Source organism: Rana temporaria, chromosome 6 (genome assembly GCF_905171775.1).
Source record: "Rana temporaria chromosome 6, aRanTem1.1, whole genome shotgun sequence".
Taxonomy (NCBI): domain Eukaryota; kingdom Metazoa; phylum Chordata; class Amphibia; order Anura; family Ranidae; genus Rana; species Rana temporaria.
Window position 1 is genome coordinate 46,810,379 of NC_053494.1, and position 27,355 is coordinate 46,837,733.

Below are 27,355 nucleotides of genomic sequence, written 5' to 3' on the forward strand. Positions count from 1 at the left end.
CATACTTGTTGTGGTGCTACATTACGGGCCAATATATAGGGTCCAGGCTTCACCATTTACGGTGGGCATTCCCCTGAAGGGGAATTCAGGGCCTGGGTTTCAGGGACTGGGGACATGGACAGAAACTCCAAAAACAGAGAAAAAAACAAAACAAAAAACACACTTGTCATGGCAACACTTCCATTGCTCCATGGATCCCCTCACTTCTTGGAAAGCAGCCTGGGAAATCTCCAGACAAGGGAAGCAAGTCAGAAATATAGCTTTGGCTGCACTGCAATATATGTGGATCTAGATCCACAGTGTTACCCATCCCAAGGATCCACAGAATCCTTATTGGAACATTTAGGACCTTCGGTCAGGGACTTGGCTACAGGAGAAGCTGAACCTTTGTGGAAACAGCAAAAGATGGGGGTCGTATTCGCAATGGATCTCTGAAGCAAACTGGTTACCTATACATATGGCATGAACTGAAAGCTGTGCACATTGCATCAAGCTGTGGAAACCCTTTTTTGAAACTTGTCAAGCTTTAATCTAGAGATTGCAGCAGTTGATGCAAGTGGACCATATGAACATAGTCTAGTTTTATTCCAACTGGATGGTGTCTTTTTGCACCCCAATTATTCAACTGCCTAGGACTGATCACCAATCCAGATGCACTGCTTACGTTGCATTAGTGAAGGGTTGAAGAATGTGAAGCAAAATAATAAACTAGCATGTCAGTTGTTCCAATATTTCATGGCTATTTGAGGGCATAAGACAGTTGGCTCACCCCATAAATTATTCACTTCTGTCTGCTCTCGTATTGATGATTCATCCAGCATATTGGACAACATGGAGGCATCAGAGAGATGAGAGCTAAAGCTACTTTGCAAGGATGTATTTGACGCTGCTTTCAATGATGCAGAACGATGATGGCTGCTTGAGGATTGTCTGCTGGTGTTATGCTGCTGTCTGAAAGACCTGAAATAAAACAATGAATTGTGAATACAAAAAGCCAGTGTACCCCACCATCTCTGGTCATATCAATGTAGCAGAAAAATACAGATGAGGACAGCCTGAAGGTATCCTATCCTCCTACACGATGGGTAAAAGTCTTTACTCTTCTGCACTGTACCGTGGAAAGTAAAGAAATCTGAAGTACTGTACACAATGACCAGATGCTAAACATTTTCTTACAACATTTTTTAAAAAAGGGCAACACTTTCCCTTCACTCCACTTTCATAAAATACATTGTTACTACACAAATACAGTACCAAGGATCTTACAAAGGGAAAGAAAAAATAAAGTGCGTTTTCTAGTATAAAATTACTGCTTTGCATATTGCAGCCTTCAGACAGATATATATATATATAAAATCTATCTAATAAACTAATGTTATAGTAGGTAGTACCTTTTTAAGGAGAGAAGACTGAGTGTGTGTGTGTGTGTGTGTGTTTAAGGAGCCCTCTGACATAAGCATGGCGTTTTTCACAGCCACCCAAATGTGGCAAAAATTTGGCTCCGAGACGGCTTTGGGTTGTTTTAGTCGTGCCAGAAAAGATTTCCTAGACGCTTTGTCGATTGTGGGGGGGTGGATACACAACAGATGTTACATTTTTTTTTTTTTTTTTTTACTTTTAAAATGTTGAGACCTTGGGGGTTATTTTTGAAAGGCAAATCCACTTTGCACTGAAGGTGTACGTGGAAGTACAGTCGCTGTAAATCTGAGGGGTAGATCTGATATGAGGTGAAGTTCTGCTGATTTTATCATCCAATTATGTGCAAGCTAAAAATTTTATTTTCCTTGCATCTCCCCCTTGGATCTACAGCACATCCAAGTAGTGCAAAGTGGATTTGCCTTTAGTAAATGACCCCCCTTGTTTTGCCTGACATTAGTAAATACTGGTACTTTAACTTTTGCCGGCAACAATACACCACACATCTTTAGGCCGCTTTCACACATGCGGATCTGTTGGACGGACTCTGCTTGCTCAGCAAGGATCGATCCGTTGATCCCCTCTGAGCCGGCAGATTGCAGGTCCTTCTCTGCTCACTGTGTAGAGACGGACCTGTCAGATCTTCGCTCTCCTCTATGGGGAGATCGGATGAAAATGGACCGCCTGTCCGTGTAGATGTATGTATGGATGGATGTATGGATGTATGGATGTATGGATGTATGGATGTATGGATGTATGGATGTATGGATGTATGGATGTATGGATGTATGGATGTATGGATGCACACACATTTTTTTTTTTTTTTTTTAATAATCGTAATCCTACAACTCCGATGCCCTACTTTAGCCCCACTGCTTTGTTTTTAGCATACACCCTACCCTGGTACTCCTTTTCTAAATTCTGGAGAAGTTATCTGGGAAGCAGAGCTTGACAAATTTTGCTTTGAATCCAAGAGCCGGTCCGATCCCCCCCCCCCCCCAAATCCCACCCTCCCAGTACAAATCCCCCTCCAAATTACCCTTTCCAGCAAGAATTTCACACTCCTTCCTTCCCAGCACAAACAGAATTTGAAACGGAACAATTTAAGTGCAATAAAAAATATACACAAAGACCACGCGGACAGCTGCCAATAAAGGGAAATAATAAAATGTGTTTAAATACAGCCAAACAATGTGTTGTGCAACTTGCCTGCTAAGCGATCTGTCAGAGACACCTCCAGAATAGGAGATGTTTGAGGCAATACTTTCATTGTGACGATCATCGGGAAAGCTGGTTGTAGTCAAGCGGAGACTACGCCGTGACATTCTTGGAGAATCAAATACTGGATCCAACTTATGCAAGTTCTCAAAATCCAACGCAGCTGAAGAGTAACTGGAGCTAAAATAATAAAAAACAGTTGTAAATATATTTGTTGTAGTTGATTTCTCTACAAACACAACACAAGGGATTGGTTTTAGACCAACCCATAGACATGGAGATTGTAATTGCCTGGTCTCGGGTCTATAGGAAAAGAAAAAAGGGGTTCCCCTGGGTGGACTTTTAGGATATTGAGCAAAAAAAAAAAAAAAAAAAAATAGTTTATTCACAATTATACATATTTATCAAAAAAAAGGAAATATTAAAATATACAGTTCCAATGATTGTCACCATAAGTAAATACATGAAAAACCTTCTTTACACCCGACGCGTTTCGGGGTAACCTTCAGGGGTGTGTAGAGAAGGACAATTAGTTCATGTATTATAAGTGTAGAAGGATGATGAATATTTAATTGGATACGATCCTTTAACATTCTTTGAAAATGTGAACAGCACGCTGGGTTCAATCAATGAGGTTGCCAATCAAGCAAGAAATGGGTATCAGAATATACAATTAATGCAAGTTTGAGACGGACATTTATAAAGGAACAGGTGTTCATCCCGTTAGGGAGAAATTATTCCAAAGATCAAGAAGCCGGTGGATCAACCAGAAGAGATATACTGGGACTGGGATGGAGGTCCCTGATTATATGAGATCTGCAACAGACCTAATAATGTCCGCTGTCAAACAGTACACTGTATTATTGACAGAATCGACCTCACACCTCGACAATCCAGCAAAGAATGCTTTATAGACTCTGCACCCAAACAGCAGTTCAATCTCAATGGAACAATTTTCCAGGCAGCTTGGAAAATTGTTCTGATATGTGCCCCTCCTAATAAGCAGCACAGAAGAAGCTGTAGTGCATCAGCATACTGCATTCAGATTTTGCCATAGTGAGCCAGTGTACTTTCCTTTAAAGTTTACCATACATGAATCCAAATTTGGGTGGTTCAGCAGGGACCGGACAAATTTTGATCCATGTATGGGCAGGGTGATTGTACAGAAGTTGACTTTGACCACTCAGTGCTGCCCCACCCCCATCCGAAAACAGAGGCACAGTGGTAGGACTCCCCCATCCACTTCCAAATGTATGCGCTCCTTAAAGTGATTGTAAACGCTGGCATTCATTTTTAAATTAGAACAAAAAGCATATTATACTTACCTGCTTTGTGCAAAACAATTGCCCTCATTGTCAACCAGTGCCCCCCCCCCCCAAATCGCCAAATGCCCCCATAGCAAGCAACTTGCTGTGGGGGGTTCTCGTTTGTGCATTAAACAAAAAAAAGGACCTGATGTATACTTATACTGTGTGATTGGTCTTTATGTGAAATATTACAAACTGAGAAAAGTGCACCAAACCCACCATGACCTAAAATGTCTGGGCAGGGTCAATATCCTGGCCATGTACCACAACCCAGAAGGTATGCATTGATAGGAAAGGTTACTGTAGTTACTAAAAGGCTAATTTACCCATCAAAATCTTCTATCAATCCACAAAAATCCCCCTTTTCCTCCTACAACTAAACCCACATTGCTCCAATATATCCCAGTGCCCAAAATGAAATATATAGAAAAAGAAACAAACCACATAGGTCATAGTGGGTTTGGTGCGTGGGTATAGCGCACCCCAGCTTTTAGCTCTAGTGCTGCAGTGTGTGTGTACATTAGACACACAGCAAAGCCTGGCCCCTCCCCCTCCTCACTGGCTGTGACTGACAGCAGCAGAAGCCAATGGTTCCTGCTCTTGTATCTGAGCTAGGAGAGAGGCGGTGTGCACATACACACACACACACACACACATTCTTGCTGCCTCTTTCATGCTTCAATATGTCATCAGTACCTACATTGTTTTCAGAAACTGTCACACCTATCTTGATGTCTGAATGTGGTTGGTAAGGCAGAGATAGAGGGAGTTACAAAGTATTGTCCCATTAGAGTGATATGGTTTCATGACGGTAGCAATTTACCTCCTATGTCAGGATTGGTTTACAATGGGGGGGGGGCACCTATGTTGGGGCGTGCAACTACACATATAATGAGCCCAGTTCTACAGCAAGCCCTTGAGCAATGTCATACAATTTGCTGGGGTATCTCTGCAATATTCACTCCTGAGTGACACTCAAAACAGGTTAAAAAAAAGCCACTGTATGTATCAATGGGCCGATTCTACTAGTCCTCTAGACAAGAACAAGAGCCATGTACATTCACCACGGAACATCTGTTACTAGAGCTCCAAATGTGATACAAACACAGCAGCTGTCAACCCCACTACAAGATCTCAATAGAAGCTCTTCTACAGCTTCCAAACACTTGCCTTATTATTTCCTTTATACAAGATAAGAATGCAAATACTTAAACAGGTTTCTCATCTGCCATCATGTACCCACATTAAATTCTATTTTCAGCCATTTCTTCATTACGATATGAATCAACCTACTGAATCAGTTATCCAACACACACACACACACACACACACACACACAAACACACAAACACTACCGATTTGATAACGTGTAAAAAAAAAAAAAAAAAAATAATTAAACAAAAAACACTTTTTATGAGAGAAGTACAGTTCTACATGCCGAAGACCTACTTTTAGACCTCTATGCAGGCTATCCTGTATCTACACAATGCAGCCTAGCCCAGTGTTCACTCTAAACTGACTGGGCACCAACTGATATTGAGTGGATCACTCACTGTGCTAAAACAGGACTCAAATTATCCAGCTAGCTTCCCTTCCTTCTCCAAATGTTTTAAAGCTGAAGTTTAAGCAAGTTCCCTGGTTCCACCTCAAACTGCTAATGAAATTAAAAAATTAAACCCTGGTTTTCATTACATACCTTAGTTTTAGACCAAATGACTCCAGCACTAGGTCTCCACGCTTCTCTATGTAATGCAGACAGATTGGGGCCGATGAAAGGACTGAACACAGGAAGCTGTGGCAACACCCACATTTGATGTTGAGCCTCCATGACTGAAAGTACCGATATCCAATAAATGAAAGGTGTTGGCAAGGAACATTAAGGCAGGAAAGGACAGGACTAGATGAGGCTAAATGTACTCCAGCCAGGAAATTAGGTGGGCTCTTTCTGATTTGCTGCAGCTTCTAGTGCACACTTTATGAAGTTTACAGTATGCGGCGTCGCACTGATTAGGACGGTGCCATTGCCGACAAATGCCGCCGATTTGACATGTCAAATCGCATCTCAAATTGTACCAATGTGAACCAGGCCTAAAACACACGAAAGAATCAAAATTTTAGATCTGCCTGGCATTCGGATTGAATTCAGCCAACTTCTAGTAAAGATCAGTGCCCATATGTAAAGGAAAAGTTAACGGAGGAGAGGTTCCATTTTCTAGGTTCTATTTTTTTAAGACTCTCAGATTAACACAAGACTTTAGTCACATGTGAAATGTGCTTATGCAATAAAACATCCATAAACAACCATTCTTTCACTGATCTGCCCCACCCAACTCAATTAGAAGCAGAAATGCACGGCCTTAATTTTCTACATATTAAAAAGGCACCTTTCATACTGCCGCGACTTCAAAGTCACAAGATTTTACCACAATTTCAGGGAATGACCGTGTAAACTTGAGGTCTATGGACCTCAATTCGCATCAAAGTCAGACCAAAGTAGTACAGGGACTACTTTGAGGTCGCACAGATATGAATGGTACGCATTGGAAATCATGGAGTACAACTTGTCAGGTGACTTTGCAGTCCCAAGTCACACAAGTGTGAAAGGGGCCTAAGAGTTACCCTCTTCCAATAGTTTACCCTCATTAGGAAACACCCAACAGGGTGGTTTCTTTCCAGAATTTTCTTCATATTTACCGACCATTGTATTATACTTGTTCATCTCTATGCAGCGTTCCTCAGAAATCACATTGTCAGATTTCTCAACCCTTACCTTTCCCATTGAGCTGTGTGTTCCAGTTATGAATGCCTTATTGATACACTTTACTACCATTCTCTAGATTCCTAAATCAATTCACAGATTCTCCACCCACCATTTCAAATGATATTTTCTGCCTCCTCAAGAACCTGAACTGAAAAAAGCTCAAAACATTCCCACCCAAACATTCATACAATATCTTCCCATATTCACACTTCCTCCTCACCAAGCTGTTCCACTGCTACATTTAGATACACACTCAACATTTATAGTTGTAACACAAAGAAATATTTGGTACTGGGTGAAACTCCTGCGCTGTAGTGGATAAATGTGGGGATGGGGGGGTGGCAGAGGGGAGGGAGAGAGATGGACTAAGAGTGGGGAACTGCAGCAGACAAAAAAGAGTCTTTCCAATGAAGGACAAAAGAATAAATACAATGGTGGGAGGAGTCTGCGCTGTGATTACACTAGTGACAAAAAAAATTATTATGGACGAGGGAATGGTGATAGTGGAGGGAGGGGGGTAAATGATGGAATGAAAGAAATAAACGTGTACAAATGCAGCAAAAATATCTTACACAGGGGTGAAACTAATCCTGTTTGGACCAAGTGATAAACCACAAAAGGGGAATAAGTAAGTGAAGGAGTGATCTACCTCATGTGTACTCAAACACATAAGGTGGAATGGGTGAAAACTCAAAAACAATAATATTCACAGTGAGGTGAGGAAATAACTGATGCAAACAGCAAATGCAATAATGCCAGAATCCAGTCAGTGGAAGGGTGCAACCCAATCTTCAAATCATGCAACCTACACCATAGAGTGAAGTGACCAGCTTACCTCCTCGTTAATACTCACGCGTGAGGTAAATAGCTGATACTTCTGGTTGGTTGGATGTCCTCTTTAACAGATTGCAGTGTTAGACCATACATGTGGAGAAAGAGTGAATGTATATTGTGGGTAGACTTCCTGTCACTCCAAGGACAGAAAACGGGAACTCTCTAGGATACAGTGTATAGGTGTACACTTACACAACTCACATTGTATTAAAGGAAGAAATGCCTGTCTCCACGAACACCGCACTCGTATCCCGATCCTCTCGTAGTAAACGCTCAGCACTCAGCTCCTCAGAGGTCCATAGAAGCGGCCGCTCATGGTTGAGAAGGGGAGCAGAGAGGGGAGAGGAGAAGGAGGGAGGGCGTGTCGCGTGAGCCGGCACAGCACAACAAAAACTTTAAATAGCCGATAAAAGTAAAAACTTACAGTAAGTAGATAAAATACGGTCGCATCTCCTACGAGCACCGCACTCGTCTGCCGTCTGTTAGGATGTTGCTCCCGGTCAGTACTCTTAGGCCGGAATCACACTAGTGCGTTGCTTTTTTGAGCTGCGTTGTCGTTGCAGATTTCTCTAGAGGGTGTTCTGCAGATCAACTGCGGTTTAGCTGCAGATCAGGTGCGAATTTGGAGACCTGGGAGAACTTCCGGGTGAGAGGAGAGTGGGGGAGAATTGTATTGAGCTGAATGAGAGAAACTCCTGCAGAGAACTGAACACATGTGCGAATTAGATGCGTACCCATAGAAGATAATGGGACTGAATTCGCACCTGAGCCGCACCGCAAGACATAAAAACCGCATGCGGTTTGGAGGCAATACGCAGTGCGAATGCATCGCACATATGTGAACCAGCCTCATTGAAAACAATGTATTTTGAAATGTCCTGCGAATTAGATGCGGTTTAAACCGCACTCAATTCGCATAGGTGTGAACCTAGCCTAAGTGTTCCCGACGCGTGTTCGTCACATCACGTGACTTCATCCATCCTCCTTCTCCTCTCCCCTCTCTGCTCCCCTTCTCAACCATGAGCGGCCGCTTCTATGGACCTCTGAGGAGCTGAGTGCTGAGCGTTTACTACGAGAGGATCGGGATACGAGTGCGGTGTTCGTGGAGACAGGCATTTCTTCCTTTAATACAATGTGAGTTGTGTAAGTGTACACCTATACACTGTATCCTAGAGAGTTCCCGTTTTCTGTCCTTGGAGTGACAGGAAGTCTACCCACAATATACATTCACTCTTTCTCCACATGTATGGTCTAACACTGCAATCTGTTAAAGAGGACATCCAACCAACCAGAAGTATCAGCTATTTACCTCACGTGTGAGTATTAACGAGGAGGTAAGCTGGTCACTTCACTCTATGGTGTAGGTTGCATGATTTGAAGATTGGGTTGCACCCTTCCACTGACTGGATTCTGGCATTATTGCATTTGCTGTTTGCATCAGTTATTTCCTCACCTCACTGTGAATATTATTGTTTTTGAGTTTTCACCCATTCCACCTTATGTGTTTGAGTACACATGAGGTAGATCACTCCTTCACTTACTTATTCCCCTTTTGTGGTTTATCACTTGGTCCAAACAGGATTAGTTTCACCCCTGTGTAAGATATTTTTGCTGCATTTGTACACGTTTATTTCTTTCATTACATCATTTACCCCCCTCCCTCCACAAAGAAATATTTGCATATTTATCACAACAGCCCAAATATAGTTGTTTAGTCACTTCCTTTTCTGTTCTACACTACGCTGAATTCCTTCAAAACCCAAATTATAAATGAGAATATTAAATAAAGTTTTAAAAATGCCATAAAAAAAAAAAAAGTTGAAATTATTGGATATGATGATATTTTAAAGCCATATATATTCTGGGATACTAAAACAATATAGCATGGCTACAGTTAAATCCAGTGTACATGAGGACTAAAGCTGAATACATCCCATTACTATATAAAAACACACACACACACACACTAAAATTATCTTTCATGGCCGACTAAACAACTTTGTTCTATGTTTATGTCTACATACTATCACTGGGTGGGGATGTTGGGAGCATCCAAATCCAAAATGCCAAACAGCTGACTCATCTGCAGAGGCACAGCTTACTGACAGTTTACTAAGCAATGGCCAGAGTCTTGTAGAAAAAAGACAAACTAGCAGAATTACAGTCAGTGCTTCACCAACACAAATCAAACATATACCGGTATACATTTCTTCAGCTATGAAGTAGCTTTTTTGTCAAACTAGACTGGAGATGGGGAAGTTCACTTTACTTCTTGCACCAGAGAAAAAATTAAATTAAAATGAACCTCTACAAAGTGACAGGAATGAATCTTTTAGACAGTCATCAGAACAAGTCTTGCAACAAAATTCTCAATTGGATTTAGGTCTGGACTTGGCCATTCTAACACATGAATATGCTTTTATCTAAACCATTCCATTGTATCTCTGGCTGTATGTTTAGGGTTGTTGTCCTGCTGGAAGGTGAACCTCCACCCCAGTCTTAAGTCTTTCGGACTCCAACATGTTTTCTTCTAAGATTGCCCTGTATTTGGCTCCATCCATCTTCCCATCAACTGACCAGCATCCCTGTTCCTGCTGAAGAAAAGCATCTCCACAACATGATGCTGCCACCACCATGTTTCACAGTGGGGATAGTGTGTTCAGGGTGATGTGCAGTGTAAGTTTTTCACCTCATATAGCATTTTGCTTTTAGGCCAAAAAGTACAATTTTGGTCTCATCTGATCAGAGCTCCTTCTTCCACTTGTTTGCCGTGTCACCCACAAGACATCTTCTAGCCCTCTTTCAACAATGGCTTTCTTCTTCTCACTAATCCATAAAGCCCAGACTTGTGGAATGCATGACTAATAGTTGTTCTTTGGACAGATTCTCTCACCTGAGCGGTGTGTCTGCAGGTCCTCCAGAGTTCCCATGGGCCTCTTGGCTGCTTCTCCGATTAATGCTCTCCTTGCTCGGCCTGTCAGTTTAGGTGGACGGCCATGTCTTGGTAGGTTTGGAGCTGTGCCATACGGTTTCCATTTTCAGGTGATGGATTGAACAGTGCTCTGTGAGATGTTTGAAGCTTGGGATTTTTTTTTTCTTTTTTATAGCCCAACCCTGCTTAAAAAAAAACTTCTCCACAACTTTATCCCTGACCTGTCTGTTGTGTTCCTTGGCCTTCATGATGCCGTTTGTTGACCAAGGTTCTCCAACAAACCTGAGGGCTTCACAGAACAGCTGTATTTATACTGAGATCAAGTTACACACAGGTGGACTCCATTTACTAATGAGGTGACTTCTGAAGGCAATTGGTTTCACTAGATCAGTGGTTCTCAACAGGTCCCACTAACAGGCCAGGTTTGTAGAAGTCCAATCAAACTAAAATCCCTGCATCTATAGACATGCACGATCCAACACTAACCCTGTAAAGAGGAAAAAATAAATAATCAGTATATATACACCTTTTTGGAAACCGCTTGGACCCGATCTCACGCAGAGCCGTCAGCTGCGGCTTCGTTTTGTAGGCGGGTGCGAAGGACACATCCGACAACAGAAGCCCCATAGTAACTATGGGTGACATCACTCCATTAGTGTTCTCTGCAGAGCTTTTGCCACTGGAGATCAGGTTGGATTGGCTTAAAAAAAAAAAAAAAAATACGTATACTGATGTTTTTCTTTACAGGGCTAGATAGGTTACCGTTAGGTCATGGATGTCTATAGATGCAGGGATTTTAGTTTTAGGGTGAACTTACTTAAACCCCTTCTCGACCAGCCACCGCAGTTATACTGTGGCAGGTTGGCACTGCTGCACGAGCCGTCGTAGCTGTACGTTGGCCCTTTATGACGCTGTAGAAGGCGCGCTAGCGGGAGCAATGACCGCCGGGCACCCGCGATCGCTCGTGACAGAGCGAGAACCGTAATGTGTGTATAAAACACACAAATCCCAGTTCTGTCAGGGCAGAGGAGAGAGATCATGTGTTCCTACCAAGGAGAAACAACGATCTCTATCCTCTAGTTAGCCACATTGCCCCCACAGTTAGAACACACTTAACCCCTTGATAGGCCCCTAGTGTTAACCCCTTCCCTGCCAGTGATATTTATACAGTAATCAGTGCCCATTTATAGCACTGATCGCTGTATATAATTACACACATACATACTGATCACCGCCATTACTAGTAAAACTTTAATAAAATGGCAAAAATCTATTTTGTAGACGCTATAACTTTTGCACAAACCAGTCAATATACGCATTGCGATTTTCTTTACCAAAAATACGTAGAAAATTACAAAATCGGCCTAAACTGATGAAAATAGTTATATATATTTTTTTGGGACATTTATTATAGCAAGAAGTACAAAATAGGGTTTTCTTTTGGTGATCAAATACCACCAAAAGGAAGCACCATTTGTGGGGGGGGTGAGGACATACATTTTGTTTGGGTACAACGTTGCACGACCACGCAATTGTCAATTAAAGTGACGCAGTGCCGTATCGCAAAAAAAAAATCCTGGCCAGGAAGGGGGTAAATCCTTCCAGGGCTGAAGTGGTTAAATACTGCATGCATATTAGCTTTAAAAAAATAAAAATTATATATATATATATATATATATATATATATATATATATATATATATATATATATATATATATATATATATATATATATATATATGCAATTAGCGTACCTCCAGCTGTTGCAGAACTACAAGTCCCATGAGGCATAGCAAGACTGACAGCCACAAGCATGTCACCCAGAGGCATGATGGGACTTGTAGTTTTGCAACAGCTGGAGGTCCGCTAATTGCATATCCCTGATCTAGATGGACCTCAGGTTAGTATTAAGGACACGGCTGCAACAGAAGGCTCATCCTAATGCATAGAATGCATTAAAGTAGAAAAAAAAAACACTTTGAAAATACCTCAAAAGTAGAGAAAGTAAAAGGAAAATGTAATGGAGGAAAAAAGGGAATCTTAATTATTTATATTATATATTAGTTAAAAACTAGGATCTAATAAACTTTTATAGGGCTGCGTTATTTTCCAGTGCTAAAACTGCATCTCAACCTCTACCTCCATTGATCTGGCCTTCACAGCCTGTTAATGGGTGGAATTTATGAACTGTAGAATAGACCAATTTAAACCACCCGACAAAGCCATATGGGCATTAGATATGGAATGCTTTCTGGGTTACATATCCAATCAGGTTTCAGATGCATAGATTTAACTCTCTACTCTATGGTTTCTTGGCTGATTGCTATGGGATACTGCGCTCTGATCAAATAAGGCTCATAGAGGTCATCAGTCTGAAACCAAATCTCAATATTTGCCATTATTTGTATTATACAAGACAACAGATGGTCATATTCTCTAGCAATGCTATGGACACCGGCATGTAACTTAGTCATAGGTTAATAACGTTCACAAGATGGCCAAGCTTATCTATCCAGTATCTGTACAATTATAGTTCATCTTAAAGTGTTCATTATTCCTGATACAGTGAGGAAAATAAGTATTTGAACACCCTGCTATTTTGCAAGTTCTCCCACTTGGAAATCATGGAGGGGTCTGAAATTGTCATCGTAGGTGCATGTCCACTGTGAGAGACATAATCAAAAAAAAAAATCCAGAAATCACAATTTATGATTTTTTAACTATTTATTTGTATGATACAGCTGCAAATAAGTATTTGAACACCTGTCTATCAGCTAGAATTCTGACCCTCAAAGACCCGTTAGTCTGCCTTTAAAATGTCCACCTCCACTCCATTTATTATGCTAAATTAGATGCACCTGTTTGAGGTCATTAGCTGCATAAAGACACCTGTCCACCCCATACAATCAGTAAGAATCCAACTACTAACATGGCCAAGACCAAAGAGCTGTCCAAAGACACTAGAGACAAAATTGTACACCTCCACAAGGCTGAAAAGGGCTACGGGGAAATTGCCAAGCAGCTTGGTGAAAAAAGGTCCACTGTTGGAGCAATCATTAGAAAATGGAAGAAGCTAAACATGACTGTCAATCTCCCTCGGACTGGGGCTCCATGCAAAATCTCACCTCGTGGGGTCTCAATGATCCTAAGAAAGGTGAGAAATCAGCCCAGGACTACACGGGAGGAGCTGGTCAATGACCTGAAAAGAGCTGGGACCACCGTTTCCAAGGTTACTGTTGGTAATACACTAAGACGTCATGGTTTGAAATCATGCATGGCACGGAAGGTTCCCCTGCTTAAACCAGCACATGTCAAGGCCCGTCTTAAGTTTGCCAATGACCATTTGGATGATCCAGAGGAGTCATGGGAGAAAGTCATGTGGTCAGATGAGACCAAAATAGAACTTTTTGGTCATAATTCCACTAACTGTGTTTGGAGGAAGAAGAATGATGAGTACCATCCCAAGAACACCATCCCTACTGTGAAGCATAGGGGTGGTAGCATCATGCTTTGGGGGTGTTTTTATGCACATGGGACAGGGCGACTGCACTGTATTAAGGAGAGGATGACCGGGGCCATGTATTGCGAGATTTTGGGCAACAACCTCCTTCCCTCAGTTAGAGCTTTGAAGATGGGTCGAGGCTGGGTCTTCCAACATGACAATGACCCGAAGCACACAGCCAGCATAACCAAGGAGTGGCTCTGTAAGAAGCATATCAAGGTTCTGGCGTGGCCTAGCCAGTCTCCAGACCTAAACCCAATAGAGAATCTTTGGAGGGAGCTCAAACTCCGTGTTTCTCAGCGACAGCCCAGAAACCTGACTGATCTAGAGAAGATCTGTGTGGAGGAGTGGGCCAAAATCCCTCCTCCAGTGTGTGCAAACCTGGTGAAAAACTACAAGAAACGTTTGACCTCTGTAATTGCAAACAAAGGCTACTGTACCAAATATTAACATTGATTTTCTCAAGTGTTCAAATACTTATTTGCAGCTGTATCATACAAATAAATAGTTAAAAAAAATCATACATTGTGATTTCTGGATTTTTTTTTTTGATTATGTCTCTCAGTGGACATGCACCTACGATAACAATTTCAGACCCCTCCATGATTTCCAAGTGGGAGAACTTGCAAAATAGCAGGGTGTTCAAATACTTATTTTCCTCACTGTATGTGCCTGCTGTACCATGTACTTGTACGTAAAAGTATACTGCGCTCTTTGTATTGCTTTATTGGTGTGAAATCCCTTGTGTACCTGCTAGTCCTTCTGCTTTTCAATGAAAAACTGACCACACCAAGCAGGAGAGCACACCACGGTCAGTTCTCTAGCTATGGTGGGAACTCAAGTGATCAGACTTGTCCTAATACCCCCACACTGGGAAGATCAGTGTACTGTTGCTTCTCCTCCCCCTATCTTTTATGCAGCTGAGAACAGAGGGCAGGGCATGTGGTCATATACATTTAACCACTTGAGATCCGCGCTATGGTCGAAAGACGTCCACAGCGCGGCTCTCAAGTGCCGGGTGGACGTCCATAGACGTCCTGCTGTTCCCTGTGCGCGCCGCGGGGAAACAACGTGCCCGGCGCATCGCTCGGGAGCCGATGCGAGTGCCTGGCGGCCGCGATGTCCGCCAGACACTCGCGATCGTCGGGAACACAGCAGGACGTGGAGCTCTGTGTGTAAGAGCTCCACGTGCTGTGAGGGAGAGAGGAGACCGATCTGTGTCTCTTTACATAGGGACACAGCATCGGTCACCTCCCCCAGTACCCCCCCCCTCCCCCCACACAGTAAGAACACTATGTAGGGAATACATTTAACCCCTTCCTCACCCCCTAGTGTTAACCCCTTCACTGCCAGTCACATTTATACAGTAATTAGTGCATTTTTATAGCACTGATCTATGTATAAATGTGAATGGTCCCAAAATTGTGTCAAAAGTGTCCGATACGTCCGTCGCAATATCGCAGCCCTGACAAAAAAAAACACAAAAAACAAATTATCCCCCATTTCGTAGGCACTATAACTTTTGCGCAAACCAGTTGCTTATTGCGATTTTTTTTTTTTTTATTACAAAAACACATCGAAAAATACGTATCGGCCTTAACTGAGAAAAAAAATAGTTTTTTAAAAAAAAAATTGGGATATTTATTATAGCAACAAGTAAAAAAAATATATATATTTTTAAATTTGTCGCTCTTTTTTTGTTTATAAAAACCACAGAGGTGATCAAATACCACCAAAATAAAGCTCTATTTGTGGGGAAAAAAGGACGCCAATTTTGTTCGGGAGCCACGTCGCACGAACGCGCAATTGTCAGTTAAAGCGACGCAGTGCCGGAAGCTGAAATTTCGCCTGGGAACGAAGGGGGTTTATGTGCCCAGTAAGCAAGTGGTTAAAAAAATTAAATAAAAAAAATGTATACACACACATTATAAATCTTTACAAAAATGTGTTTCATTTCTTTTTTTAAACTGAATGGATGGTTTTCAGTGTGGATTAAATTTAAAACAACTTGATTTAAAATCATAATTTTTAAAAGAGCAACTGTCATCTCTGTCCTGCAGCAGCACCTCCTTTGACCCACCATTGACTCACTGACAGTCCCATTCCCTTTAATATGACGGCTGGTGATGCGGCAGTGACAAAATGAGGGACGTGGCTGCAGCAGGTGAGTGGATGCCCGCTAACAGGCAGTGCCAGGATGGATCTGAAATGACAGGTGCTCTTTAAATGTTCACACAGCTTGTACTGGGTGACCTTGTGTCTTTACAACCTCACCAACTATGTAAGGACTCATTCTTGCTGGTAGTTAGAATCTTTAATATCAATGCAGTGCATGTTATCTCAGCTTGCAGAGCTTGAATTTATTAAAATGAGTTTACCAAAAATGTTTATCCATCCTGGTTGTTTTACAAGGCGATTGCTTACAATTGCTTTAAGTGAATTGTCTGGACAGACTAATCCCAACCTTCCCATCTCCAAGCACGGAATAACAGTTGCTCTCCTAGTAACAGTAATAATTTGCCTTTGTGAAGAAGTCTCACCTTAATGCATACGTGTACCCAGTATTTTCTGGGACATGCTGGGGAGGCGCATAGGTGTGTAGATGGGAATAATCCATTCTCAGGGTTTCAGATCATACTGCAAGAAGGGAAAGTCCAATAGAGAAGAACATTGGCGAGTTATATTATGCATACACATCTTATTAATCAGTTCCAAGATGCAAATATGAAAGCTGCAGCGCAAGCTCCAAATAGACAATTCTAATAAAAGAGCGCTTCACATTGAGTAGCAATTGTAAGCAAATTCAGCATCTGCCAATTAAAACACTGTCATTCTACTGCTGCCAAAAATCACAAAAGATACTTGAACCAGGGGCGAGCGACAAAAAACTACATCAACCATCAAAAAGGCACAGCTGTACAGGAGGGCCAATAATACTATATTCATAAGAAATGTGAAGAGTTTTCCCCGAGGCTCAGCCACCACACCCCACAGCTTGAGTCATGAGGACAGAAGCTGGTTTCCAGGACAACTCCAAACAGACTCGCTTTTAAAAGAAAATAACTGAAAATATTTAAATTACGGTAAGAATGAAATTGATCATTCACGTATATCCAGAATTATAAAAAAAGTTCATAGAACACTTTGTAATGCAGTACGATGACAGAAAGGTTCAGTAAACGATCAGTGCTGCTGTGACCAGTGCCGTGTATGACAGACAGCAGCACTACTGGCTCACAATAGTAAAAGATTGTGAAGCCAATGGCGCTGGGCGAGCGGTCTGAAGGGGCTTGTAAACACACAGAGCCCCAGGAGGTGGGTCACAGTGCCGCAATCAGCAATTATTTACTTTCACGAATGAACAATCCGTGTCGTTTGTTCATAAAAGTAAAAGACGACCCCACTTAGGGGAGGGGCAGGAGCTCGGTCTACCTCCCCCCATAGGAGTGCCCATAAATTGGGCTTAAGAATGGGGTGGAGCTACAGACAGCAAAAAAGGGGCCTAAAAGCTAAACGGAGCCACCAATCAGAACACGGCCCAGTGCTTATGAACATGGTCGCCCAGGGCACTAACTTTTTGTCTAATCTAGTAGCAGTCAAAAATACTTCCATGAGACTGAAAATGGAGCTTTTTGGTGGTATTTGACCACCTCAGCGTTTTTTATTGTTTGCGCTATAAACAAGAAAAGAACGTAAAAAAAAAAAAAAAAAAAAGCAATATTTGACTTTTTGTGATAATATCCCCACATAAAAAAAATTCTTCCTCAGTTTAGGCCAGGGGTGTCCAAACTTTTTTCAGAGGGCCAGATTTGATGAAGTGAACATGTGTAAGGGCCGACCATTTTGCCCGACATTCTTTGAACCATTAAAATTTGGTCCAAGTGTGTTTGCCCGAGCACCAATACACTGCCCAACAAGAATTCTCTTGCCCTTGTAGCTGTGTGTGGTGAAGGGATGAGCTCGGGCGTGTTATTTAGATATACCATATTTATCGGCTTATAAAAACGCACCTTCACTTTAGGAGGGAAGTTTCAGGAAAAAATTAGAAAAGCAGGACTCCAATAAAGAATTCCTATAGGAGTAGTATGGACCACATCCCAGATATTAAGTAAGTCAATCCAAATGGAACTTGTGTTTCAACTACAATGCCAATTTTTAAAGCAAAAAAAACAAAAAAAAAAACAAATTATACTTAAATCAATGCCCGTTCTCTTAAGTATGTATATATAAAAAAAACACAAAACATCACAGCCAGGTGCCTGTTGTGCATGCGACATGTCCTAGAAGACTGTGGGGAGGGTGGGGGGAGCTTCCGCTCAGATTGCCTAGGCAATCCAAGTGGAAATGGGAATGGGTACCTGTCAAAACCAGGTACCCCCACTCCCAAAATGTCAAAGAGGATTGGGGTGGGGGGGTGGCCTTACAGTGAAACTAGCCCTTTTGGGTGGAGTTCCGCTTTAAAAATCAAATTCCGAAGAGAGGTTTGAGGGCCTTTAACAGCTTACTTCTGCTGTTTGCTTACATTGGAAGACTGGCAGGCTGCCATATTCATGCTGCTGGAGGAGAGCCTCTTCATACCCATGCATTGCAATAATGCATCATAAAACACTTTTATGCATTGCAATTAGGGGTGCAACGGATCGTCATTGATCCGTGATCCGAACCGAAAAAGATTGATCCGAACCGCACACACGTGATCCGAGGATTGTTTTCTAAAAAAAAAAATAATAATAATAATTTGCACATGTTCAGTCCACACACAGCGTGGTGATGGCGAATGGAGGAGCTTGAATGCCCCGCGTCATTTAAATCCCCTGTATGGGAGCATTTTGTCTTCCATGTCAAATATAATGATGAAGGAAAGAGGTTAGTGGATAAAACCGTGACGGTGTGTAGGCACTGTGGCACAAGAATGCCATATGACAGTGGGAACACATCAAGTATTGTCACTAGGGGTGCAACTGATCCGTATGGATCAGCACCTTCGGGTCGGGACACACGGCGATCCACGGGCCTCCCGGTCCATAGGAAAGGCCACGGCTTCGGCCTAGCTATCGAAGCGGCGGCCATCGAGGTCCACCCGGCGCGGGGGATGCAGGCTGCTCCTCGGAAGTTTGTGAGCACTTGAGCTCAATATGTCATTGACTCCTAACAGCCCAGCGATGAGCTCCATGCTGCACCTTGAGGAATCCACACGGGGAGCCGCTGCCGCCGCCGCACCGGGCGTCCTGCTGCTTGCCAGAGAAGAGAGAGGAGGCGATCGGGGGGATCTGTATGGACTGAGCACGTAGGGGGGATTTTCACTAGACACTCAGCCCGCCGATCAATGACACTAAAGGGATCTGATGATTGGGATAGTTCAGGTCACAGTAGGGAACTGGTGACACCACTTTCGTACATGGGGCTGCGACTTCCACTTGGCTGCACATATAAGTATTGCGAGATGCAGTTATTTCAACACAAAACAGAGCTTATACGCTTAAATACAGTATTTGTAAATCTGACGGACTGTTTAAATGTGAAAATCAGAGGTGTTCTGTCATATTAGCAATAAACAGTCCGTCGGATTTCCAAACACTGTATTTAAGCACATTAGCTCAGTTTTGTGTTGAGAAGAACTGTGAAATCTAAAACTCTGGTGGGTGTAACAAGATTTGTCTTTTTTTTTTTTTTGCTGATCCGAAAATGATCCGATCCGTGACTCCTGATCCGAGGATCGATCCGATCCGTGAGTTTTTTGATCCGTTGCACCCCTAATTGCAATGACATTTTCAATGGCACCACAACACACATGATAACATATTGCAGTGCACTGCATTACCAAGAATGGGCTGCCGTAACGCAACATATATTAATGCAATGCACCAGAACAGTAAAATATGAATGATTTCCCTTCTAAATGTTTTTTTTCCTTTGTCTGAATTTCTCACTTTCTGTTTCTCCTCAGTAAGCTTGCCCCCATCATCCGAGCTGTTCTGGCTGGGGGTTAGTCAGCATGCTCGCCCCCTGCCCTGGGACGACATTCCTGAGGGGAGACGTTGTGATCACTTAATGCCACCAGTTTAGTGGAGGATTTACAGCTGGGGTGCCCAACCTTTAGAAGTGCGAGGGCCACTTAAGCGACTTTGTATTTGGTCGCGGGCCACAATCAGCGGAACGGGCGGATGGCAGGTCCGTGTCCGCTCTGCATATGCAGAACAGACACAGCCTGATCAGGTTGGAGGTAAGACACAAGTCGGTTTACATCCATCACTCCTTAGACGTGAATAGAGGGTCCAATTGGGTCGGACCGACCATGTGAAAGGGGACCATGGCCACTTCCACACTGATGTTTACCCGCACCGTGGGTGCATTGCAGTGTACCTTTGGTTTTTCAGCACTTTGCAATAGACTTCTATTATATTCTGCAGGTTTGGTGCACTTTCAGAAAGCTCATCAAACTCACAGGTATTAAAAGAAGTCTATGGCTCAGTGCAGGTAACCCGCAGGTGCACTGCTCTGCATCTGTGGGTCAGATTGAAAGCAGCCCAGTAACCACTGCAGAACAGATATGCCCATATATACACTGATCTTTAATAACAGTATTCAATTCCATCCCAGAGGAGGAAGTCGTTGGCCACATCAAAGGGCTCCACGGGCCACTGGTTGGGCACCCCCTTACAGCATCACCAGCCTATAAAGTTCTCCTCTGATACGTTCCTGCCTATTGATTGTCATCCTTGTTTCCAGGGTCTCCCTGGTGTCATCCTGACATGCATATTCCCGTCACCTGATGCCCTACTCATGTGGAGTGTATGGTGTGTAGGGGCATTTGCCTTTCTGCACTGACACACACAAACACACACACACACACACACACAACACCCTATTTGGGTGAAGCTTAAAGCGGATGTGCCATGGGAAAAAAATATTAAAAGCCAGCAGCTACAAATACTGCAGCTGCTGACTTTTAATATTATTAGGACACTTACCTGTCCTGGAGTCCAGCGCTGATCGCAGCAGAGGACGAGCGATCGCTCGTCTCTCTGCTGCTCCCCCCGCCATCCACGCTGAGGGAACCAGGAAGTGAAGCGCTGCGGCTTCACTGCCCGGTTCCCTACGGCGCATGCAAGAGTCGCGCCGTGCCCGCCGATTGGCTCCCGCTGTGTGCTGGGAGCCGAGTGTTCCCAGCACACAACGGGGGGGGGCGACGGGATGTGACGGAATGCCCGTCTTTTGCCCGTGAATGCCGGGCCGGAAGTGGGTGCAAATACCTGTCTTTAGACAGGTATCTGCACCCCCCCCCCCTGAAAGGTGTCAAATGTGACACCGGAGGGGGGGAGGGTTCCGATCAGCGGGACTCCACTTTAGGGTGGAGAACCGCTTTAATGTAAAGGGCAGTTGTACATTTAGAGCACGTTTACACCAGAACGCATTCCGGACATACTTGGACTACAAGCAGCAGTTTCATTGCAAAGCATAGCTGCACATTCTTTTGTATTCACCACAGTTAAAATGATGCTCAGCAGCCGCTGCAGCACTAATCTCTAGGAAGTTCACCTATAAAAAAAATAAAAAAATAAAGTTCCCAAAATGCACACAGTGAAGGGAAGACTTGTAAAAAAAAAAATAATAATAATAAGTTAAGAGTGGGCATTTAAAAAGGGCAAAAATATCACATGTGAATTGGCCCGACAGTGTGTACATACAAGAACCCCAGCTGGGGGTTCCAATGATTCACTGCGGGAGGCAGCCCCATGGAAAGCAATGGGAGGCTCGCAGCTCCTACAGCCAACTGCAGCCACTCAAATGCAACTGCCTAGTGATTGCCGGGGTACGTACATGCTATCAGAGAGAGAGCATATATATGTGTGTGTAGCCCTCAAATTTTCCACTCGCCTACTCGCATTTTGCAAATGGAAAATTGTTTCGGGCGAGGAGCTGGGCTGCCTAGGAGGGGGGGGGGGCACGAGTACCGCCGGCATGCAGGATTGATCAGGAGCTGTTCTCCCATCGATCACCCTAGGGTAAGAGAGCATAAGGAAGAGACAAGCCGCGGGGATTACAGAACGAATAGCCGGCTGTTACAGCAGAGTTTACATTACAATTGCTTCTGCTCGTGGTTACACATAGCCCGCTCCAGTGATAGACAGAATGTCAGTCCAATGCTGGGACATGTTCTGTCTATCACAGGAGCGAGGTCAGGAGGCGGGGCTATGTGTAACCACGAGCAGAGGGGAGGCAATTGTAATGTAAACTCAGCTGTAACAGCCGGCTATTCGTTTTGTAATCCCCGCGGCTTTTCTCTTTCTTCTTTTTTTTTCATATTTAAATCTTTTATTTTATTTTTCTTTTATGGTAAGGTTCACAGAAGGTTAACATATCTTATACAATGGATACATAATCATATAGTTCTTATCACTACACACTTATGATGGGCTAGCAAATAAACAGGTGGGGATTCAGAAACTTAAGAAGAATAAACCAAAAGCAGTACCTCCCCGGTCCTCTTGCTCTATTCCCAAGCCCGCCTGCCTTTTATCAGTAACTTCTTTTCCCGTTTCCTAGTACCACTGTATTGACCTCACACTTCTTCCTCCCCTCTGTTCCCTTGTCCATTCCTATACCCCACCTAACCCCCCCTTAAACCTAGAATCAACATAATCCTCAACAAAACAACAACCAAAAAAAAAAAGAGAAAACTCCACCAACCCCCTCCCCTCCTCTCCCTCCCCTACCTCGCCGGACGGATCCTCCCTTACTTCAACCCTTCGGCCTCTCCCTTTTCACTTCTACCCAAAAAGGAATCTTCTCTCCCCTATCTATTCCACCAGTAATCTCTTCCCCTCTTCCGTACTCATAAACTGATTCCAACCTGTCCAAGTTTCTACATACTGTTCCCTTTTGTTCCGGGCTGAGAGGATCAGGTCTTCTATAGCTCCAGTCTCTCTCACTCTATTGAGCCATCTCGCAATAGAGGGTGATCTACTGTCTCTCCATTGTAATGTTATTCCATTTCTGGCAGTATTTATCATGTGACATATCACCATCTTTTTGTACTCTCGCACTGGGATTTGTGAGCAATGGAGCAGAAAAAAAGCTGGATCCTCCTGAATCTGGTGCTCCGTAAATTTTTGAACAATTCTCTGGACTTCCTTCCAGTAATCTCTTACTTTTGCACAGGACCAAAATATATGCAGCAAAGTTCCCTGCTCCACACCACATCTCCAACAATACTCTGAGTAGCCTTTAGAAAATTTATGTAACCTTACTGGTGTATAATACCATTGGAACAATAATTTATAATTGGATTCCTGTATTCGCGTAGATATTGAGGAGTTTAGTGCTAAGTGAATTATGTGTTTACGTTGAGTCTGTGAGAAATTTCTCCCCAGATCTCTTTCCCATTTCCCCAGTCCCGGCAACTCAAAATCCTCCTGAGGGGAATTCAATAGTCTATACATCTTTGAGCTCACTCTTTGTATTGGTTCCTCCTCGTCGCAGTATTGTTCAAATTTTGTTAGTTGTCGCCGAAAATTAGATGGTTGTCCCAGGGATCTTAAAAAGTTGCTTATTTGAAATGCTTGCCAAAAGGATAACTCCTCCTCCTCCTCCTCCTCCTCCTCCTCCTCCTCCTCCTCCTCCTCCTCCTCCTCCTCCTCCTCCTCCTCCTCCTCCTCCTCCTCCTCCTCCTCCTCCTCCTCCTCCTCCTCCTCCTCCTCCTCCTCCTCCTCCTCCTCCTCCTCCTCCTCCTCCTCCTCCTCCTCCTCCTCCTCCTCCTCCTCCTCCTCCTCCTCCTCCTCCTCCTCCTCCTCCTCCTCCTCCTCCTCCTCCTCCTCCTCCTCCTCCTCCTCCTCCTCCTCCTCCTCCTCCTCCTCCTCCTCCTCCTCCTCCTCCTCCTCCTCCTCCTCCTCCTCCTCCTCCTCCTCCTCCTCCTCCTCCTCCTCCTCCTCCTCCTCCTCCTCCTCCTCCTCCTCCTCCTCCTCCTCCTCCTCCTCCTCCTCCTCCTCCTCCTCCTCCTCCTCCTCCTCCTCCTCCTCCTCCTCCTCCTCCTCCTCCTCCTCCTCCTCCTCCTCCTCCTCCTCCTCCTCCTCCTCCTCCTCCTCCTCCTCCTCCTCCTCCTCCTCCTCCTCCTCCTCCTCCTCCTCCTCCTCCTCCTCCTCCTCCTCCTCCTCCTCCTCCTCCTCCTCCTCCTCCTCCTCCTCCTCCTCCTCCTCCTCCTCCTCTCCTCCTCCTCCTCCTCCTCCTCCTCCTCCTCCTCCTCCTCCTCCTCCTCCTCCTCCTCCTCCTCCTCCTCCTCCTCCTCCTCCTCCTCCTCCTCCTCCTCCTCCTCCTCCTCCTCCTCCTCCTCCTCCTCCTCCTCCTCCTCCTCCTCCTCCTCCTCCTCCTCCTCCTCCTCCTCCTCCTCCTCCTCCTCCTCCTCCTCCTCCTCCTCCTCCTCCTCCTCCTCCTCCTCCTCCTCCTCCTCCTCCTCCTCCTCCTCCTCCTCCTCCTCCTCCTCCTCCTCCTCCTCCTCCTCCTCCTCCTCCTCCTCCTCCTCCTCCTCCTCCTCCCCCTCCCCCTCCTCCCCCCCCTCTCCTCCTCCTCCTCCTCCTCCTCCTCCTCCTCCTCCTCCTCCTCCTCCTCCTCCTCCTCCTCCTCCTCCTCCTCCTCCTCTCTCCACCGCCTCTCTCCACCGCCTCTCTCCACCGCCTCTCTCCACCTGCCTCTCTCCACCTGCCTCTCTCCACCTGCCTCTCTCCACCTGCCTCTCTCCACCTGCCTCTCTCCACCTGCCTCTCTCCACCTGCCTCTCTCCACCTGCCTCTCTCCACCTGCCTCTCTCCACCTGCCTCTCTCCACCTGCCTCTCTCCACCTGCCTCTCTCCACCTGCCTCTCTCCACCTGCCTCTCTCCACCTGCCTCTCTCCACCTGCCTCTCTCCACCTGCCTCTCTCCACCTGCCTCTCTCCACCTGCCTCTCTCCACCTGCCTCTCTCCACCTGCCTCTCTCCACCTGCCTCTCTCCACCTGCCTCTCTCCACCTGCCTCTCTCCACCTGCCTCTCTCCACCTGCCTCTCTCCACCTGCCTCTCTCCACCTGCCTCTCTCCACCTGCCTCTCTCCACCTGCCTCTCTCCACCTGCCTCTCTCCACCTGCCTCTCTCCACCTGCCTCTCTCCACCTGCCTCTCTCCACCTGCCTCTCTCCACCTGCCTCTCTCCACCTGCCTCTCTCCACCTGCCTCTCTCCACCTGCCTCTCTCCACCTGCCTCTCTCCACCTGCCTCTCTCCACCTGCCTCTCTCCACCTGCCTCTCTCCACCTGCCTCTCTCCACCTGCCTCTCTCCACCTGCCTCTCTCCACCTGCCTCTCTCCACCTGCCTCTCATATCTCTCATTACCCATATTTCTTAACCATCCTCTGAGTACTATTCCTATTCCTGTGACTCCAAAAAAAAAAAGGGCTATCTTACCATTTACATTTAGCCAATTAGAGGGGTCCCCCCTAATCCCCCATGTGACCTAATTATTTCCAGTGTCCGTGTTCAAATAACATCACAATCCCCTACTCCTCCCTCCCCTCATCTATCTATCTATCGTGTACCTCCCCCCTCGCCCTTACCAGCTAGGTGGGGGGGTCTCCTCTACGCCCATTAGTACCCACTTGTGTCCAGTGTCCTGTGATAGTGTACAATAACATCATTGCCCCCCTCCCACCCTCCCCCAATAGTATATCTCCCCCCTCCCACCTACCAGACCCCCCACCCCTCCCTACCCTCCCATTTCGAGGTAAATCTCCCAATAGGGACATATTCCCATTTCTTATCCCCAAATCTCAACCAAACCAAAAAAGAAAAAAAAAAAAAAGGGGTGATTCATAATGTGCTGTGATTTATCCCTTAGTGGCCTACCCCCGCCCTCCCCCTACCAATTATTAGAATTATTAATATTATTACTATATCATTGTACCAACTCCTTCCTATCTTCCCCCCCACCCCCCTCCCCCAACCCCTACAACTAGCCAATATCCAATGTAATAATCACCCAACATTTAAAGTCCATTCAATTACATTATATCATATATCGTAATTTTGGTCACATCTTAAAGCGGTGGTTCACCCTCCTTAACAACAGTACAGCACTACATTCGGCACAGCAGCGCGAGCCACAGCACGCCCGACCGCATCCCCCTACCCCTGCACCCACAGCGCCACCGCACATCCAGGACTCCGACTCCCGCGGGGAATGGGCGTGCCCATGGAGAGGGTGGGTGACCGACGGCCGGCCCCCGGCACGCCACGCCCCCCGAAGACAGCCGGAGCAGGCCCACGGCGCCCGCGCACAGGCTATGCGCAGGCACCGCGAAGAGCCAAGCCCACCCCGGCCATCCCCGGAGAGGCGCGATGCAACACGGCCGGCCGCCAACCCCCACCGGAACGCCAACCCCCACCGGAACCCCCAATGCACAGCGAGCACCGGGACAAAAAAAAAAACACAGACAGGCATACCGTAGCCCGCGCCACCACGCCGAACCCAACGCAAAAAAAGGAAAAGAAAAGAAAAAAAATTTCTTTTTTATATAGGGTGAACCCCCGCTTCAATCATATTTTTATCAGTTACACCTTTTCCCCTTTATGAGAGAGAGAAAAAAAAAAGGAAAAAAAGGGTAGGAGGCTGGGGGAGGGAGGGGTAGCGTAAATTAAATCCTCATATACATTATTTCACTAGGAAAAAGGAGAGGGGGAAGGGCGCAAGAGGAAAAAAAAAAAAAAAAAAAAACCCTATTACCATAATTAAAAAAAAAGCTCTAAGACAGATTAATCATTGATAATCAGTTGATAGCAATGACTAAATAGCTCATTTTCTAGGGCTTTCCTAAGGGGGAAAAAACGAGAGGGGGAAAATCAAGACTTTTTATATCTCATATCATCGCAGCTTTTCTCTTTCTTCATGCGGAGGCTGCAATGGTGAGCACAGGTAAAGCTGCACTGATAAAGTTGTTAAATGTTTTATACAGAATTAAGCTACACAAATATTAGGTGTCATTTCCAGGGCTGTGGAGTCGGTAGATAAATGTTCCGACTCCTCAGTTTTATGTACTTCCGACTCCGACTCCTCTGTATTAATATGCGAATGTATTTTATACATTCCTTGAGGGAAAGAAATGCAACCTACCACAGGACTACTGGCTGGGAAGCCAACAGTCTACTGTATTGCACAGTTTAAGCAAAAGACAAACACAATGAAAACAATCAAGTGGCTGGATAGTAGCAGCAGGCATAAACATCAGGAACAGGATCTTTACAAGTTCAAAAATACAAACCACATTATTTGGTTGTTTTAGAGCAAAAACAAAGCTTATCTATAATGAACCAAAAACAAAATCTGCAAAACCTAGAAATGGTTTATATTAATCTTGAAATG

General features: G+C 44.8%; 1 protein-coding gene across 7 annotated transcripts in view; it reads right to left on the minus strand.

Moving 5' to 3' along the window:
* The window catches only part of SUN1 (Sad1 and UNC84 domain containing 1), a 107,514-nt gene that overhangs the window by 58,750 nt on the left and 21,409 nt on the right, over positions 1–27,355 (minus strand). For 5 of the 7 annotated variants that reach the window (XM_040356770.1, XM_040356766.1, XM_040356769.1 and 2 more), the window contains exons 2-4: positions 16,511–16,607; positions 2,626–2,814; positions 770–960 (exon numbers count right to left, since the gene is read on the minus strand). In XM_040356770.1, coding sequence (XP_040212704.1) covers positions 770–960; positions 2,626–2,814; positions 16,511–16,587 — 457 coding nt within the window. In that variant the 5' untranslated portion in view covers positions 16,588–16,607. The remainder of the gene's footprint in view (positions 1–769; positions 961–2,625; positions 2,815–16,510; positions 16,608–27,355) is intronic. The other 2 variants (XM_040356768.1, XM_040356767.1) reach the window with 1 other exon arrangement.